At 41.4% G+C, this 14,967-nt stretch overlaps 1 protein-coding gene across 1 annotated transcript; it reads left to right on the top strand.

The window, feature by feature from the left end:
• Positions 1-804: 804 nt before the first annotated feature.
• On the top strand, positions 805-6,803 carry LOC112964909 (GDNF family receptor alpha-4-like). Its single transcript, XM_026063524.1, has 8 exons — positions 805-841; positions 2,012-2,287; positions 2,942-3,034; positions 3,447-3,792; positions 3,871-3,980; positions 5,079-5,213; positions 6,241-6,371; positions 6,669-6,803. Exons 1-8 carry the CDS (start codon positions 805-807, stop codon positions 6,801-6,803), a joined length of 1,263 nt encoding a protein of 420 aa, XP_025919309.1.
• Positions 6,804-14,967: the final 8,164 nt, after the last annotated feature.

The following is a 14,967-nucleotide window of genomic DNA, read 5'->3' on the forward strand; positions in this document are numbered from 1 at the left end:
CCAAAGGAACTGTTATAGGCCTGTGGTGGAAACACAGTCTGTCCACTACCACCTAGGTCTAATCTAGTCTGGCAATTATCATATCACTTTAAAGTTTCTAAAATGTCACTTCAAGCTCAGGTGCTTGTTGAGCAGAATTCTTAAGGCTAGAAAAGTATGCCTTGTTCTTTTATAAACTTACTACAGCAGCTGCTGCAGGCCACTGTTGGAGATGGAATACTGGTAGAGATGGTACTTTGATCTTGCCTGGTAGGGTAGAGCAGTTTGCTCAGCTTAGAATTCCAACCTACTGGAAATAATGGACCCATTAGTATTGGGAATTTGCGCTGTTTGCAACCTCACAGGATGTAATCACACTCAGCGTGGTTATTAAGGTAGTGACTAGATGTAATGACTAACCAAAACCCATGGCGCTGGGTACAAAACACTTCTGGTGAGAGATTATTTTTTTTTCCCCAGAGCACTTACAAAGTCATACAGTCTCTACATCATAGCCAGACTGACAACAAAGTAGAATCAGTGGCTAGAGAAGCCAAGAAACATGTACAGGCGGGAGAAAGACACCTAGATAACATTACTGGGCCGCAGGAAAAGTAGAAGGTTTGAGGAGCAGACAAGCATGGAATTGCATGGGCCACTGCTTACAGCAAATAAACTATTGAAGCCAGCAATAGAGAAGAAAGTGAGAAAACAAACTGGATAGTGAAGACAGTATACCAGATAATGAGAGCTACATCAAGATTTTTTTCTAACGTCTAGAGTAGGCAGATTGAAAAAGTAGTACTGCACCTGCTGAACAAGGGAATGACAGGCGAGTACATATATCCAAAGAACATCCAAGGTAGAGATTAGGCTCAGAGCAGTCATTTCCTAAAACCAGCTAAGCAATATTGTCCTAAAGGGAAGCATCCTATCCTGCATATAAATTCTATTAGCAAACATTGTACTTGTACTGTAAACACAGATTCATATGCTACAGAAATGAAGAATGATTATGGAGTTAATTCACCTACTACTGACTTCTGCCAGAGACAAAATAATATCAGAGCACCCTTCTTCTCCCCCACCCCCAAATATTATTATTAAGAGAGAGCAGAGTCCATATAACAAAAAAACAAAAAAGGAACCAAATAAGTTGTCAAGTTTTAAAGATTATATTGTTAAATTGAGATTATTTAATACCTTCATAGGGAAGAATTATGTTATAGGCTTTCTATAATAAAAAGGTAGAGGTATGTGTGTGCAAATATATATATGTATATAAGCATGTGTGTGCATGTTACAAAATATACATAAACAGACACAGTCAGAGTTCAGAAGGGACCAACAGATGAAGGCAGGCAGACCAAGCATGCATCCCAGCATTTTTGGCAGGAATTTCTGGGACTGGGTTCTATATACTGTAAATTGATTATGTATTGGCACTTCTTTGATATGAAACTACTTGCATCTAATATTAAGGGTTTCTTCTATTATGCAAATAATACATATTGTTATTCATAAGTTTCCAAGTTGCTGTTACACCCTTCAAATGGCTTTCTCAGTGCATCTCTTGGCAATGCCAGCAGCACTGACTCACAACACACAGTATGGGATTAGTACTTGCTTATTTCACTGAGGTTCTAAGTGACCCAGATGGGAAAGCTCCTTCAAAGCAGCCCTCAGCAACACCGAGGTTTCCAGAGGGATTTACTGCTCCAGGCAAATACAGAGCACTCCTGACCCTGACCAGGTTGAAAAAGTTAAGGCTGATAAAAAAGGTTTTATTATATAAAATCATTTTTAAATTTTTTCCTTGGTCATTTTTTCCCCTTTTCACCCATTAATACTCATCCTTTTGCTTCTAAAAGATTAGCGTGCTTGTTCCCTATACTCTGTACAAGGACCCCAACCAGTTCTGCCTCTTGAGAAGGGTCTGCTGAATATAGGATCCCAACAGTAACAATGACAAGGTGCTTATGTGGCATTCACCATGACTGAAATCCTAACCATCCTTTCCCTGTTTGACCAGGAGACCTCCTGGCTCTGCCAAGGAGTGATTGCATAGCAGCAGAACAGCTGTGCCTCTCAGACTCCACCTGCAATGCCACCTACAGGATCCTGGAAAACTGTGTCCTTGCTAAGACTCGCTTCCTTCCACTGGATCACGATAGCAGGGACAGATGTCTGAATGCAGAGCTAGTCCTTGGAAACAGCTCTTTACTGCACTGCAAGTGTCACCGGCGCATGAGAAGACAGGAGCATTGCTTACGCATTTTCTGGACCGTTCACTCCAGCATGACAGACGGTGAGATGAAATAATTATAAATTTTACAAGGTGTTAGTAAGCCCCCCCACCTGAAAACAATTGTCAGAGGCCACTTCCCAACACTACAGGTATCACTTAGGAACCACATCTCCTAGTGAAGAGGAGTTGTTATTGCTCTGTTTGATAAGCATAGAAAACTGCTCTGGTCTGGGACTGGCCCTTCAAATATACCAGGGATCCTAATAAACAAAGATAGCTACTTAGAGACTTAAATTCAGTGCTGTGAGGGGAGACTCCTGTGAAAATCACCTCAGTCACTTCTTTCCATCCCTGGAAATGGACATGGGATGATGACACACAGTGTAACGGYATCCCTAAGGCTGCTGCATTTCTCCGTCTTCACTGGGATGCTTCCACTTGGATTCCCACTAGGGACTACCTATGCTGCTAATCCTCACTAGCACTGAGATAGACCACACAGACCAAATCCCAGATAGAGGAAATCTAATGACAACATGTAATGCTGCTGCTGTGCAATAACACCTTTGCATCTCCAACAGAACCGTGTTTGGCATTTAGCTTTGAGCAAGGCAGAGCATCTCTGAACTCCAGCCTGAGGAACTCCAGCCCAAAAGCATATGCTGGTCACAGAACATTTCTCCCACTGCATAAAATATTTTGTGTCTTGCCTAGGTTATTTCAATTTGGAGACCTCCCCATATGAGAATCCGGCAAATGAAGAACACTGGAAGACAGATTACAATAAACTGGCAGCTCTGGTATCAGGTAGGGATTGTAACGGGCTACATGATATAATGCTGCCTTTTCTTAACTTTTTAGGGGCTGAAGTTTATTATCAGAGAAAAATGTTTTGGGTAATGACACCTTTAATCAGAGGAATGCTTTTTCTGGATACTTGCCTATATATGGCCCCTACCAAGTGTAAATACTGCCACAGATCCAGGCTCCATGAAACAAGGAGTAACCCACAATGCTGCATTCTCTGAAAGAAACACCCTAACATCACCAATAAAAAAGGTGATTTATCACTTCAATGTCATGCTACAGGCACATGGCAGAACTAAGTTGCTTTGTTTTCTCTGATGTTCCCAATTTGAACACCTAGTAAGTAAGGGCTTCCCTCCCCTTCTCTTCTGAGACTTGCTTCATTGTTTCTGGGTTTCTTTTGGCTTTGTAGGCTCACAGTTAGCAGGAGATGCAACAAATCCATGCCTGAAAGCAACTCATGTTTGTAATCTGAGCAAAAAGTGTGTTCGTCTGCGGACAGACTATGCCTCTATCTGCACCAAGGGAGCAGGAAGCGACGACATGTGTGATCGTCGCAAATGCCACAGAGGGCTAAGAAATTTCTTTGAGAAAGTCCCTGAGGATTTCACCAAAAGGATCCTGTTCTGTCCATGTCAAGATGAACTCTGTGGGGAACGACGCCGGAAAACTATTGTCCCCGATTGTTCCTTCCAGTATAACACCAAACCCAATTGCCTCTGGCTTTTGGACTCATGTTTAGAGGACCACATTTGCAAGTAGGTCTGGCAGCAGAGGACATTAGCCAAAAGAAGAAAACAACATAGACACTGATGGTCTTGTTTTCCTTCCTACAGATCCCGACTGGCTGATTTCCAACAAAACTGCCAACCTACAGACATGTCCCCAGATGGTTGCTCTCAGCACAACCATGCTGCATGCCTGCAGGCTTACATGGGGATGATTGGTAAGTGATACCCACAGGAAAATATAGGGTGGATGCTTACAGGCAGTAAACTTGCAGGCACACTTCTCCTTATGTTGTGGACGACTGTCTTGCTTTGATGCAGATGATAATACTCAGTGTGCCAATGAATATGCCTTAGCCTGATTGATGCCAGTGCTCCTTCTTGTTTGTGATGTAAATGCAGCCCAGAGCTCCTTCATGAGGTTTGTCACTCTACTTAGACCCATCCTCTGCTATCAGAGCAGCAGCACTTGCCCAGGACTCTTGCACTCCTGTATGCATCAGCTGGTGCAAACTGTGTAAACGCTTGACCTCCAGAGCCCTCTCTGGCTGTATGAACAAGCCATTCCTGCAGCAGGAGCTATATCACAAAGCTTTGCCATCACAGCAGAATCCAGCTGTAGGATCCTTGTTAAACCTGACATTCCCTCATTGTTCGATTTTTAGACTCCTGTGGTTTGTTGAAGTTGTACACACTAGCTTCTCAGAGCCAACAAGAACAACAGGCATACAGGGCACTGCCAATTGTTAGCGGGAAGGTTGTCTTGGTTCAGACATTCACTGCCAACCTGCTAATACTTCTTGGGAATAGCTTCCTGTGGATCTTTACCACATGCATCTTGTTAAAAGGGGAGTTGTGGAGAGCATGAACAGCTCAGGATCTAGACAGTACCTTTTGGTTTTTCAGATCTCTTTGCCGTTCTTATGCTAAATGAACTCTGGCTAAATGGCACAATACAGCTATGCAGCATTCATCTGGCAAAAGGCATTTGGCCACACAGTGTTGACAGCTACCTGAGAAGTAGGAGAACCTTTTGCTGCCATATACAGTACTGCAGCTGAGTCTCTGCAGATGTTTCACATCCTCCAATCCAAAGTTTTCACCAGTTCAGTTATCAACATACCTCACCATCAGATTGCCTGAATTGGAGGCACACTCTCCACACACTCTCACAGAGCAGCAGACTGCATGTAGGTGCATCATCATGGAAGGCTTACAGCTCCAGGCCAGCTTTCCCTTAAGTATAACAAGACTAATCATACTTCTTTTATTTGGTAAAGTAAAAACTGATTCCACTTTCTGGGGGTTTGGGACAGGCACGCCTATGACACCCAACTATGTCAGTAACTTCAGTGTGGAGGTCTCCCTGTGGTGTACATGTGAGAGCAGTGGCAACCAGAAGGAAAAGTGTGACCAGATACTCAGCATGTTTGAAAGCAACAAATGCCTTGGTAAGTGTCACATAACAAGGAATCAAGGAATAACAGCTCAGCACAGGGAAGTTCAAATCCTGTTGATTTCAAGATCCTACATTGCACTTCTACATATAGTTCACCTGTTCYTCTTAAGTGTTTCCATGCTCTCCTACCCAATCTATCAGACCAGCCTGGATCTGCTCTCAGAAGTGTTTCTGTATCTTTTACCAAAACATCTGTTCATCTCAAACACTTGTCCCTGAAGCTATTTCCACACAATACTCAAATGAAGGGGTTGGGGAAAAAAAATATATATATATATTTATATATATCAGTAGAGGGGTTCAGATGTGCTGTATCCATAGGCTGCTGAGTAGCAACATCAATGCACCAAGATTATGAGAAGTTTTTATTTTTTTTTTCCTCCTTTCTCCTTTCCTATGCTTGCCTTTGACCCTCACTTATTAGGACAAGACAAGCAACTCCTGACACAGCCCCTGTGTTTAGATTCAGCATCATAGCAGTAGATCCCAAATCCTGTTACATACAACTGTGCAATCCTAAGTCTGCATTTCTTTTATCTCCCTGGCATTTTAGCAAAAGACTTTAATAAGATTTAAATATTTTATGTTTGTAAAAGCTTCCAAAGGACATCAAATAAAGAAACCAGCATCATTAGATAAATAATTAATTTTTAAATCTATTTATTGCTATAAAGAAAAGCCTTACACCCAGCACCACAGATACACCTACAGCATAAACAGCTAACCTGAGATATTACATATCTGCCCCTTAGGAAACAGACAGCTGGCAAAGTTCCATAGGGACCCAAAAGTCCTCAGGTACAGTGCAAGTCCGCTTTGCAGTCTGTTCTAGGTCTCACAAGTAAACCCACACAGTAACAGGCCATTCACTGAACAAAGAATAAGCATTCTCTATATCAAAAGGCAGCCATACAGACTGTGACTACATTTCCTAAAATAGCTTCCTTAGTTCTGTATGCTAGACTCCAAGGTGTGCACAAGAAAAGCACGTAAGACTCTTGCTTTACTTTTGTTTGCAGAAAATGCAATTTGGTCTCAAATGCGCCTGAAGCAGACAGCTCTGGAGAGACAGGAAGAATTGTTTTATTCTTCTTCCCTAAGCTTCCAAGGGGACAGTGCCAGCACATCTCTTGCTTCAGAAATGTCCCAGGTATGCATTGCTTTGTGGCCTGCACAAAGCACTAAGTGGTCTAGACAGAGTATTTGCAAAAAACAGCATCTGGAAATGCGTCACTTTGGACACCAAAGGGAGGGAGCATGTGTGCGCAGAACCTTGGGCCACCTCAGCTCAAGCTATTCTTTCCACAGACGAGCAAAAATAGGAGGCCATACTGCCTGGCCACAGAAGTTTCCTATAGTCTCATGTCAGTGCTCAGAACTAGAGGCTGTGGAGCCATTGAGCACAAATGGGTCTAACTGGGATTTATTCCTCCTTTACATTTCCTAGGTGACTGAAGTGAAGACACAGCGAGACATCTCTGAACACAGCAGTATGCCTATGGCCTCTTCTGTATATTCTGGAGCTGCTATTTCCTGGCCATCTCTGGCTCTGCTCCTGCCCCTGCTGCTCAGCCCACCTTAACTTGATGCAAATGGCATTTTCCTTCCCATGTTATTAATCTTATTCCATGTCCAGGCATCTCCCCCTATTAATTTACTCTTGGCAAACAGCCTCCAGAAAATAGGAATGGAACAGCCTTAACCCAGAACAGCAGTCACTGAAAACTTCTCCCCAACTTACACCTCATTTTCCTCCTGATGCGTTTGTATTGAGAGCTGCAGATTTGCTGCCCACCGATGCTTCTGCCATGTCAGCATTTTGAGGAACAATCAGTCAGGCTAATATTCAAGGGCAATATTTTAAAACAAAAGTCTGAATTCTTTCAGAGCTTGTACAGAGTTTGCTTTCTGACTGCAGGGAGGAACCTGACACAGTGTGTCCTACTGTCCCATCTTCTGGAACTCTTCCTCGGGCACAGAGTACAGCATACCATCCTAAAAACTAAAAGTCCTCATACTCCAGGATGGGCTTCAACTAGGTAAACATACACAAAGTTCCTGTTAAACACCAGTTCTGTATTACTTTCAGTTCCTTTCAGAATTTTCAATTCCATTTTTAAGCATATGAGAAATACCATCCCAGATCAAGGACGCTGTGCTCCAGCTTAAATTCTTGCTGTCTGTTTTGCCCCTTGCAACCATATATTATCCACTACCATGGCTAGCAATAGACTTGGGTTTTGTGGGTTAGCATGGATTTCTGTACTCAACCCACTAAATTTAGCCTTATCCAGCCAACCATGACCTTTTGTCTGGCCTAAGGATGTGCCTTCTTAGGAATGCTTTGAGAAAGTATATAGGCTTGCTGAAGCTATATTCACCACAAATCCCCTGGGACATTCAGTGCAAAGACCTCTGGGAGCTGAAATTACCTTGCACCTCCCCACATATTCAGCTATCACTGGCCCACCCCCCCAATCTCCTCCTCCTCTGCCAGGTTCTATTTCATGACCTGTTTATTCTGAGTGTAAAAGTGTGCACTGTGTAACTGCTGTTATTTTCTGCTGCATTGGCCTGTTAAAATGTGGTGTTAAAGTGAATATTGATTTCTGAGCAGAGGTTAATAGTCCACAATCAATTGTGTGTAAGAGTTGCCTCATCAGTCAACTTACGCTTTCAGGAGAGCTAGGAAATCAGCTCCAAGCAGCTTCTGTGCATATAGATAGGGTCCCTCTTGCACATCCTGTGAGATACAACAAATATGAACAATAATATGCACAGCTGAGCAATATTACAATCCTGGAATAGATGCAGAGCAGGTGGGTCTCTCTCTTCCGTCTGTGCTTTATCTGTGCCCAGAAAGGTWCCAACCAGGTAATGTGCTGTGGTTCCCAGTCACTCTCAGATACCTTTTTACTAGAGAATCTCCCACTGTTGCATGCATAGGAGCCATTGTCCTTCTGCAGTGATATTTCAGTTTCAAATTCCAGCCTTCTCTTTACTTCCTGGGCAGCTACAGCAGGAAAATCATTGCATGGAGCAGAACCACCTCCTCTGTCCGACAGAGGAGTAACAACTTCTTTCCATGCAGTTGGAACAAACATAGTGTCTTCTTAATTCAAAGGAATATGAATTCTGATATTTCCCATTACCCACTGAAATGTGACTATTTGGATCAAGAGACAGCACATGCCCACATTTTTGCTATCCCTCTTTAATGAGAGCAGAGTCCATGTTACCATAGGACTTTGAGATCTACATTTGGCCATCCTCCATATGGTGGGGCTAGAAACCTGTGTGAAGGCTCTTGATTGTAATGTAGCAGGCTCTGCCATCTTCAGAGTTTACAGGAGAGTGACAGGAAAGAAGAAAGTGTTTTTCTTCCCAATATCCCATGCACCAGTGAGGACATTTGCAAGAATGACGGAATAGCTTTCACTGAGCAATCTGTGCTACTTACACAATGTATGGCATTCATCTCCCCCTGCACTGAACTTTCCTTGCCCCCCCCCCCCGCATGTTCCTCCACCAGTGCTCTCACACAGGTTGGTATGGGAAAAGGTATTAGCATTTTGTGAAACAAACAAACAAAAAAACCCTAATATCTTTTGCCATATCAGCTTGTGTGAAGTGTAGCCTCTTACTCCTAGTAATAAGGTGATGAATTGCAATTGCAGCTTCCTGTCATGTCCTGGAGTACACAGGAAGATGCTTTACAGTTAAACAAATTCTGCTCTAGACAGAAATTAAAGCAAAACACAACATTTCAGATTTTTCTCCAAATGTCCTATAACCTTTTCCATGTAGATATGTACCTTTATATACACAGCTGCTTCTTATGATTGTTCCATCAATAACTGCAAACAAAATCCGCCTCTAAATACACTTGCATTCACAGATGCTCGCACTAATGTGTACAAATCCATTTTCACTTAGGCTTTTGTAACACCTCATCTCCAAATATCACAGTTCAGCCACACAGCATACATGCATGCACAAGTGTAACTGCAAAAATTGTCTTGCAATATCAGTATCAGTCCAATTCTGCCAACATCACCAATGATGAAAGACTGGCACACTTACCCAAACCCATTCAGAACAGTTTTTTCTATCTCTACTACAAGGGAATTTACAGGAGGAAAAAAAAAAAAAAGCTCAGCTTCAGTTCCCCAGAAACTGGAATACAACAACCTGCAGAGTATCTTTCGTCTAAAAACAAAAATCTAATAGAAATTCTCTACCCTGACATTCTTAACATTGAGCTCCCAGCAAGCATACAGAAAGGAGGGAACCTTCTAACTATTGTAATGTAAGTTATTTTTAAGAGTGTAAAATAATGCCAAAACTCACTAATAAAACTTATCTTGCAGCTCTGGAAGTCTCCTTTCTTTGCATTCAATGGAAGCTACACTCCCTGTATCCTCCTATCAAAGGCATTGCGAGAAAGGAATTCAAGGAACAGAATTAGACAGGAGCTCTTACAAGGCAGTCTCAGAACAACAACTTTCACAGACACCACTCACTGTCAGGGACTTCGAACATGGTTTCTAGAAATCTGTCACAGCTTTAAGTCCCTTAATGTGGTCTAATGTAGCCTTTACGAAGGGCGTTCATATAGTTCTTCTCCAGCAGTAAGCTTCATAGTCACCATGTTAGATAAGTTTTTTTTTACTAGCTTGACAGGTGAGAGAACCAATACCAATTTCTTGTCCAAGGTCATAAGCAAGCTGATGCCATAGATAAGCCTTGAATTTGGAAGCTCAAGATTACTGTGCCCACACTTCCTTAAAATCATTCCCACTTCCTCCAACAATTGCATAAGTTTAAGTAAGGATCAAGTGACTGCAGTTTTTCTTTTCAAGGGAGGCGCAACCTGTATCTTAGATATGGAAAAACTAACCTTTGCTTCAGACAATTCCCAGCTACAAATCCCTGTCACAACTCCTAAAAATCTGCAGACAGTAAAAAGTAACTTCAGACTGATGGGGCAACACCGCAAGTTCAGCACCCATAAAGAATGAAGGTATCTTTTCAATACACCATAAAAATTACAAGTCATCATATTTGCTAAAACAGAAGCCAACTTTACACAAGAACACATGAGGGAAAACTCAGAGTAATCACTGAGGAGTCTGTGCACCAGCCAAAGCTTTGGGGGATGACAGTGGAGAAGCATGAAACCCACCAGCACTGCTGTGGAATCACAACCAACTGCTATTCTACAGTTGCTTCTCCCATCAAAACAGATAATGGTAAACAAGATCAGTAGCTAATCACTTCTACCTCAGGGATTTTGTGGCTGAACCCTTTTCAGGATGAGGGAGGTTCTGTTGAGGCTGAGCTTGGTCTCTAATGGAAGTTCTTCTTATAGGTGATTAACTCTCCTCCAGGAAGTGATTTGCTGTTTGGGTTTCTTGCAAAACCCAGGGTTAGAAGGGGTCATAGGATACAGCACTTTCTCCAAGTGCCTTCATGAAAATAGCCCCACATCCTTTCCATTTACAGCTGATCACCTCCATTATCCACAGGCTAGGAGGAGATGATCAGTAATTGTTAAGTGCTTGAATCAGACTAATAGCTCACTGCTAATTCCCCCAGTAATGTGAATCCAAATTCCTGGTAAACAAACTGACTGCTTTTCACACACAGGGACGAATGCCAAGAGTCTAATATTAGAGCTCTGGAGCTAAAGCTTTTAGAGCAATCCTATCCACTCAAAGATGTTTAATGACATTATATGAGGTACTAAATAATTAGAAAATGAAGGCCCACTTGGAATCAATGAGTTACTGCCTAATTAAGATGAAAAAGAGGCTCTACCCGGTTTTAAACAAGTTTAGACTAAAATGGCATACCTGATAAATGGTGCAGATAACTAGGTCTTTACCTTTGGGCAGAACAAGGCAACCACTAAGTTAGTACAAAATAATTCCTTGTGTGATTTTTGGCTCATCTTTCCTCTTACAGGAAAACAGGTGGGACCAGTAAGACATGAGATTCAGCAGTTCTTCCCCCCTGCCCTCCCCAATTAATTAGTAGTAAATTAGTCTTCAGCTGATTTATATACCTCAGCAACCTCTGATCAAAATAAAGAGCAAAATTCTAGGAAAGCACTAGACACTGAGAGCTGGAGCAACTGCAACTCTTTCTCTAAAAGTTTTCTACTCTGCTTTCACTACACAACACCTGTACATATACTCTATTGTATATATTATCCTCTTAAAACAGTTACATGAGACTTCAGTTTTCTTTCCACTGCAAGAACCATCTAGGATTTCACACTGTACCATGGGATGTATATTCTCATCCAGAACTAAATTAAAGACTTTGGAATGTTCCAATCTTCCTCTTTCCAGCATACTGCTCAGATAAGAAAGGCAGGAGTGTTTTCTATAATGCTGCTTCTTGTTCTAAATTATGTCCTTTCCTATTCCCAAACTTTCCTTTTCTCAAGCTTTTGGCATTTGGTCAGTGTGGAACATTACATGGAAACACCTGGCATTGCAAGACTTGCAGAGAGCCAGAATTAAAATTTTGTTGTTTTACAGTGACATATTCATCAAGAAAGAGCTGCAGGCTGTTTTATAATGCTGGAATTGTTGTTGCAGATAAATTGCCCTGGTGTCCACAAATGACTAATTTAAACCCCACTGAAATAAAAACAATTATTCAGTTATTGTGAGACATATGAATCATAACACATTTACTCTCAGAAAAACAAGTATTATAGATAGTATGTATGAGGTTGATTGCGACAGCAGGAGACTGGACTTGATGACACAAGAGGTTCCTTGCAGTCTTAAGTCCCTAATCAGAGAGAGTGGAAACTTTTTTCAAAACTATTTTCATCAACATTTGTCCTATTTTAGTTATTTTGGTTTTGTTCTTATAATATTGGGCATTCAAGTGGAACGATACAAAGGATGATTTTTTCCCATGGTTTATATTAAAACATCTGGCACTCAACAGTTATAAACAGAGCATAATACAACACATTTTCCCCTAAGAAAAGGGCACTTTAACAGACCAAGCTGACTTCACACCTACATGCCAGTTTAGAATCCTCTATCAGAGATTTCTCCATGGGCTCTTCAAAAAATTTCAAGAACTTCCAAGAACTGTGGATCATCAGTTATGAATGAGTGCTTCCTTTTACCTAGGACTAAGGGAAAATGACTTCAAAGTCCCTGGCACATGAGTCAGAACTATGGCAAATACTTCCTCATAATGGAGCATGTTAATATTCCAGATCATGCACCCTGGATAATTCTGTTCTCTTTGCAGCTATTAGTGCTGTAGTCTCTTATGTGCTTGCGGATTCATTTACAGTATGCTCAAGAATTGTTTTTAATAAAGGGTGAGCAAGGTGCCATTGTGCTTGCCATGCTCTATTCCCCTCCATTTCACTTCTTTCCACCAGTCTAGCACTTAAATTATTTTCCCTTTTATCTGAGTTTGCCCCTTATAAACTGGCATTACAGGTCACTGAGCCCCACTTCAAGAAACTGAAATTTCCTTAACCGTCTACACGCCATTACTTGTTCTGCAGCTTTCCAAACCAGCACAGCAGCTTTTTTAAAGAATATTTTGATTAACTGAAGTCAATTCTGCTAAGTGCCAGAGGCTCTCAGAAGCTGGTTGTGTCAGCGATCCCCAGGGCTCCATTATGTTTTCAGGGCAATAAAGCAGAAATTGCTCAGTCTTTTTGTAGAAATGTGAGATTAGCAGCTAATTCTTCCAACCTCAAGCTCTCTGGATTTCACTTCTGTCTTTGGAAAAACATTCATTCCAAATCAGAGGACATTTGTGTTTTGTATGAGAGAACTAGCAGAAACAATTAAGCGGATTTCTCTTCTTTACCCTTCTCACATTTTTTAATCTAGAYTGTACATAATCTTTAACATACAAGTCTGGGTCATTGACATTACTACACAACTGCTTGTTATTCTACATCCAACCTGGAGCTGCAGTGGTATCACACTAGAAGCATATTTTTAGTGCACTGAACACTTCATGCTTAATATTCATATTTCTGAAAGAACTGCAAATCACAATGCAAATGCAAGCTGTATGTTTGTTTGTTTATTTGTATGTATGTATGTATGTATGTTTTAAACACAGGAAGGCCCTGAGGCATAGAGAGGTTATGACTTGTCACAAAGGGACGTACTGAAAAGTTGGGAATAAAATCTCAGCTGCTTTATTATTCATACTACATAGGACATACATTCCCTCCATAGGACACACAATCCCTCCATGGAGCTGAAATGCTAACACTAGAAGATCAAGATTGGCCCCTATTCTCAAGCATCACCAAATTACATCTCCAGTCCAGTAAATCAGGCAAGACAAAATTGTAAGGAAAGGGAAAAGATGATGGGTTGATCAATTTACTAGATCAATGAGCGTTCATTTCTTTTAGATTGACCTCAATTCAGTTAACAGATTTCACCAGAAATCCAACTATCATTCACGTTAACAGTACTACTCCTGTATGCACTTGAGCTTGTATTTTAAGCAAGACTTATAACTATGAGCTTTTCAACTCAGAATCTGGTTGCCTATGGTAAGGCATAACACTTCCATGACCTAGCCTAACTCCCTGTTCAAGAATCAAATAATTTTTCTCCTGCAAACACATCTTGTATGTTTTACAATTCTGGTATGTCCTAACTCAACAATGCCACATAGACACAAGTAAAAATGTTCTGCACGTTTGCTCCTCTTAAGAATTCAGTTGTTCTACTTTTGAGATAAATAAAGCTTAGACAGTTTGATATTTTGTAAACAAATACAAATGTAACTTTTCAAACTAAGMTCAATCATATCATATCCCACCATCATGGAACTCAGCTAACTAAGGAACGTGTTCTATCATTGGTTACAAAACCTTCTGCAACAGAGTATGGCTAGCCTTCAGCATTCCTCAAGTACAAATTCCATTTAAGTACAAGCAGCAGCCACTGAGGTGCCTTTCATGTGCCAAGACTTTCTTGCACATTGGGTCACCTCCCTAGCAGAGGAGGCAAAGGTTCCTGAAGGAATAGAACAAAACCCCTTGCTAAGAAGGAGTTCTATAAAACAATTTTCTCGTATTTTTCTGTTCTCAGCTCTTGAACAAAGCCAGATGCTTGAGGGAAGAGAGGGGAATGAAAAAATCCCTCCATCTACATGTAAATTACAGAGTAATGATTCTGAGGGAAAAGAAACTCAAGTGCGGATTTGCATCAACTGTTCTGTAATTTGCTCTTGCCTTAGACAGCCAATGTTACTTCTACCCAGCCACTGTCACACACACACACGCGCGCACACACACGTGCACCCCTGCCCCCAGCAGAGGCTGGGCTTTCCAGCTAACAGGAGACTGCATAAATTCTCAGCAAGACTGTCTTTTCCTCTGAATTGCTCAGTGTCCTTGTGCTGGGTTAGTCTCAAGTATTGCAAGTTGGCTTTGGGAGTCAGTACACTGGTCTGTTCAGTATCAGGCCAGGAACACAAAGCCAGAACCCCCAACTAAAACACCTTCTTGGCCTGTGTCTTTTGCAATTTATCATTGATGTCAGATTTAAACTTTTGTCTTCACCTCCAAAACAGAATAGCTGATAGAAGAAAGTCAAAGGATACTTAACAAGACCAACTGTTGGGAGGCTCCAGAGTTTGGAGACTATCAGACAAACTTTTAAACTCAAAAGCTTAAGAGAAACCTTTTCCTTCTAACTGCTACTGTTGTTCACTGAGCAGAGATA

This window comes from Apteryx rowi, unplaced genomic scaffold, assembly GCF_003343035.1.
Source record: "Apteryx rowi isolate R43461 unplaced genomic scaffold, aptRow1 scaffold_2, whole genome shotgun sequence".
Taxonomy (NCBI): Eukaryota; Metazoa; Chordata; class Aves; order Apterygiformes; family Apterygidae; genus Apteryx; species Apteryx rowi.

Excerpts from the sequence above, each read along its gene's own strand:
- LOC112964909 (XM_026063524.1), top strand. The coding sequence starts at position 805 with ATGACAGGCGAGTACATATATCCAAAGAACATCCAAG. Across the intron at positions 842-2,011 it reads ATATCCAAAGAACATCCAAG|GAGACCTCCTGGCTCTGCCA; the intron begins GTAGAGATTAGG and ends CTGTTTGACCAG. Across the intron at positions 5,214-6,240 it reads TGAAAGCAACAAATGCCTTG|AAAATGCAATTTGGTCTCAA; the intron begins GTAAGTGTCACA and ends TTTTGTTTGCAG.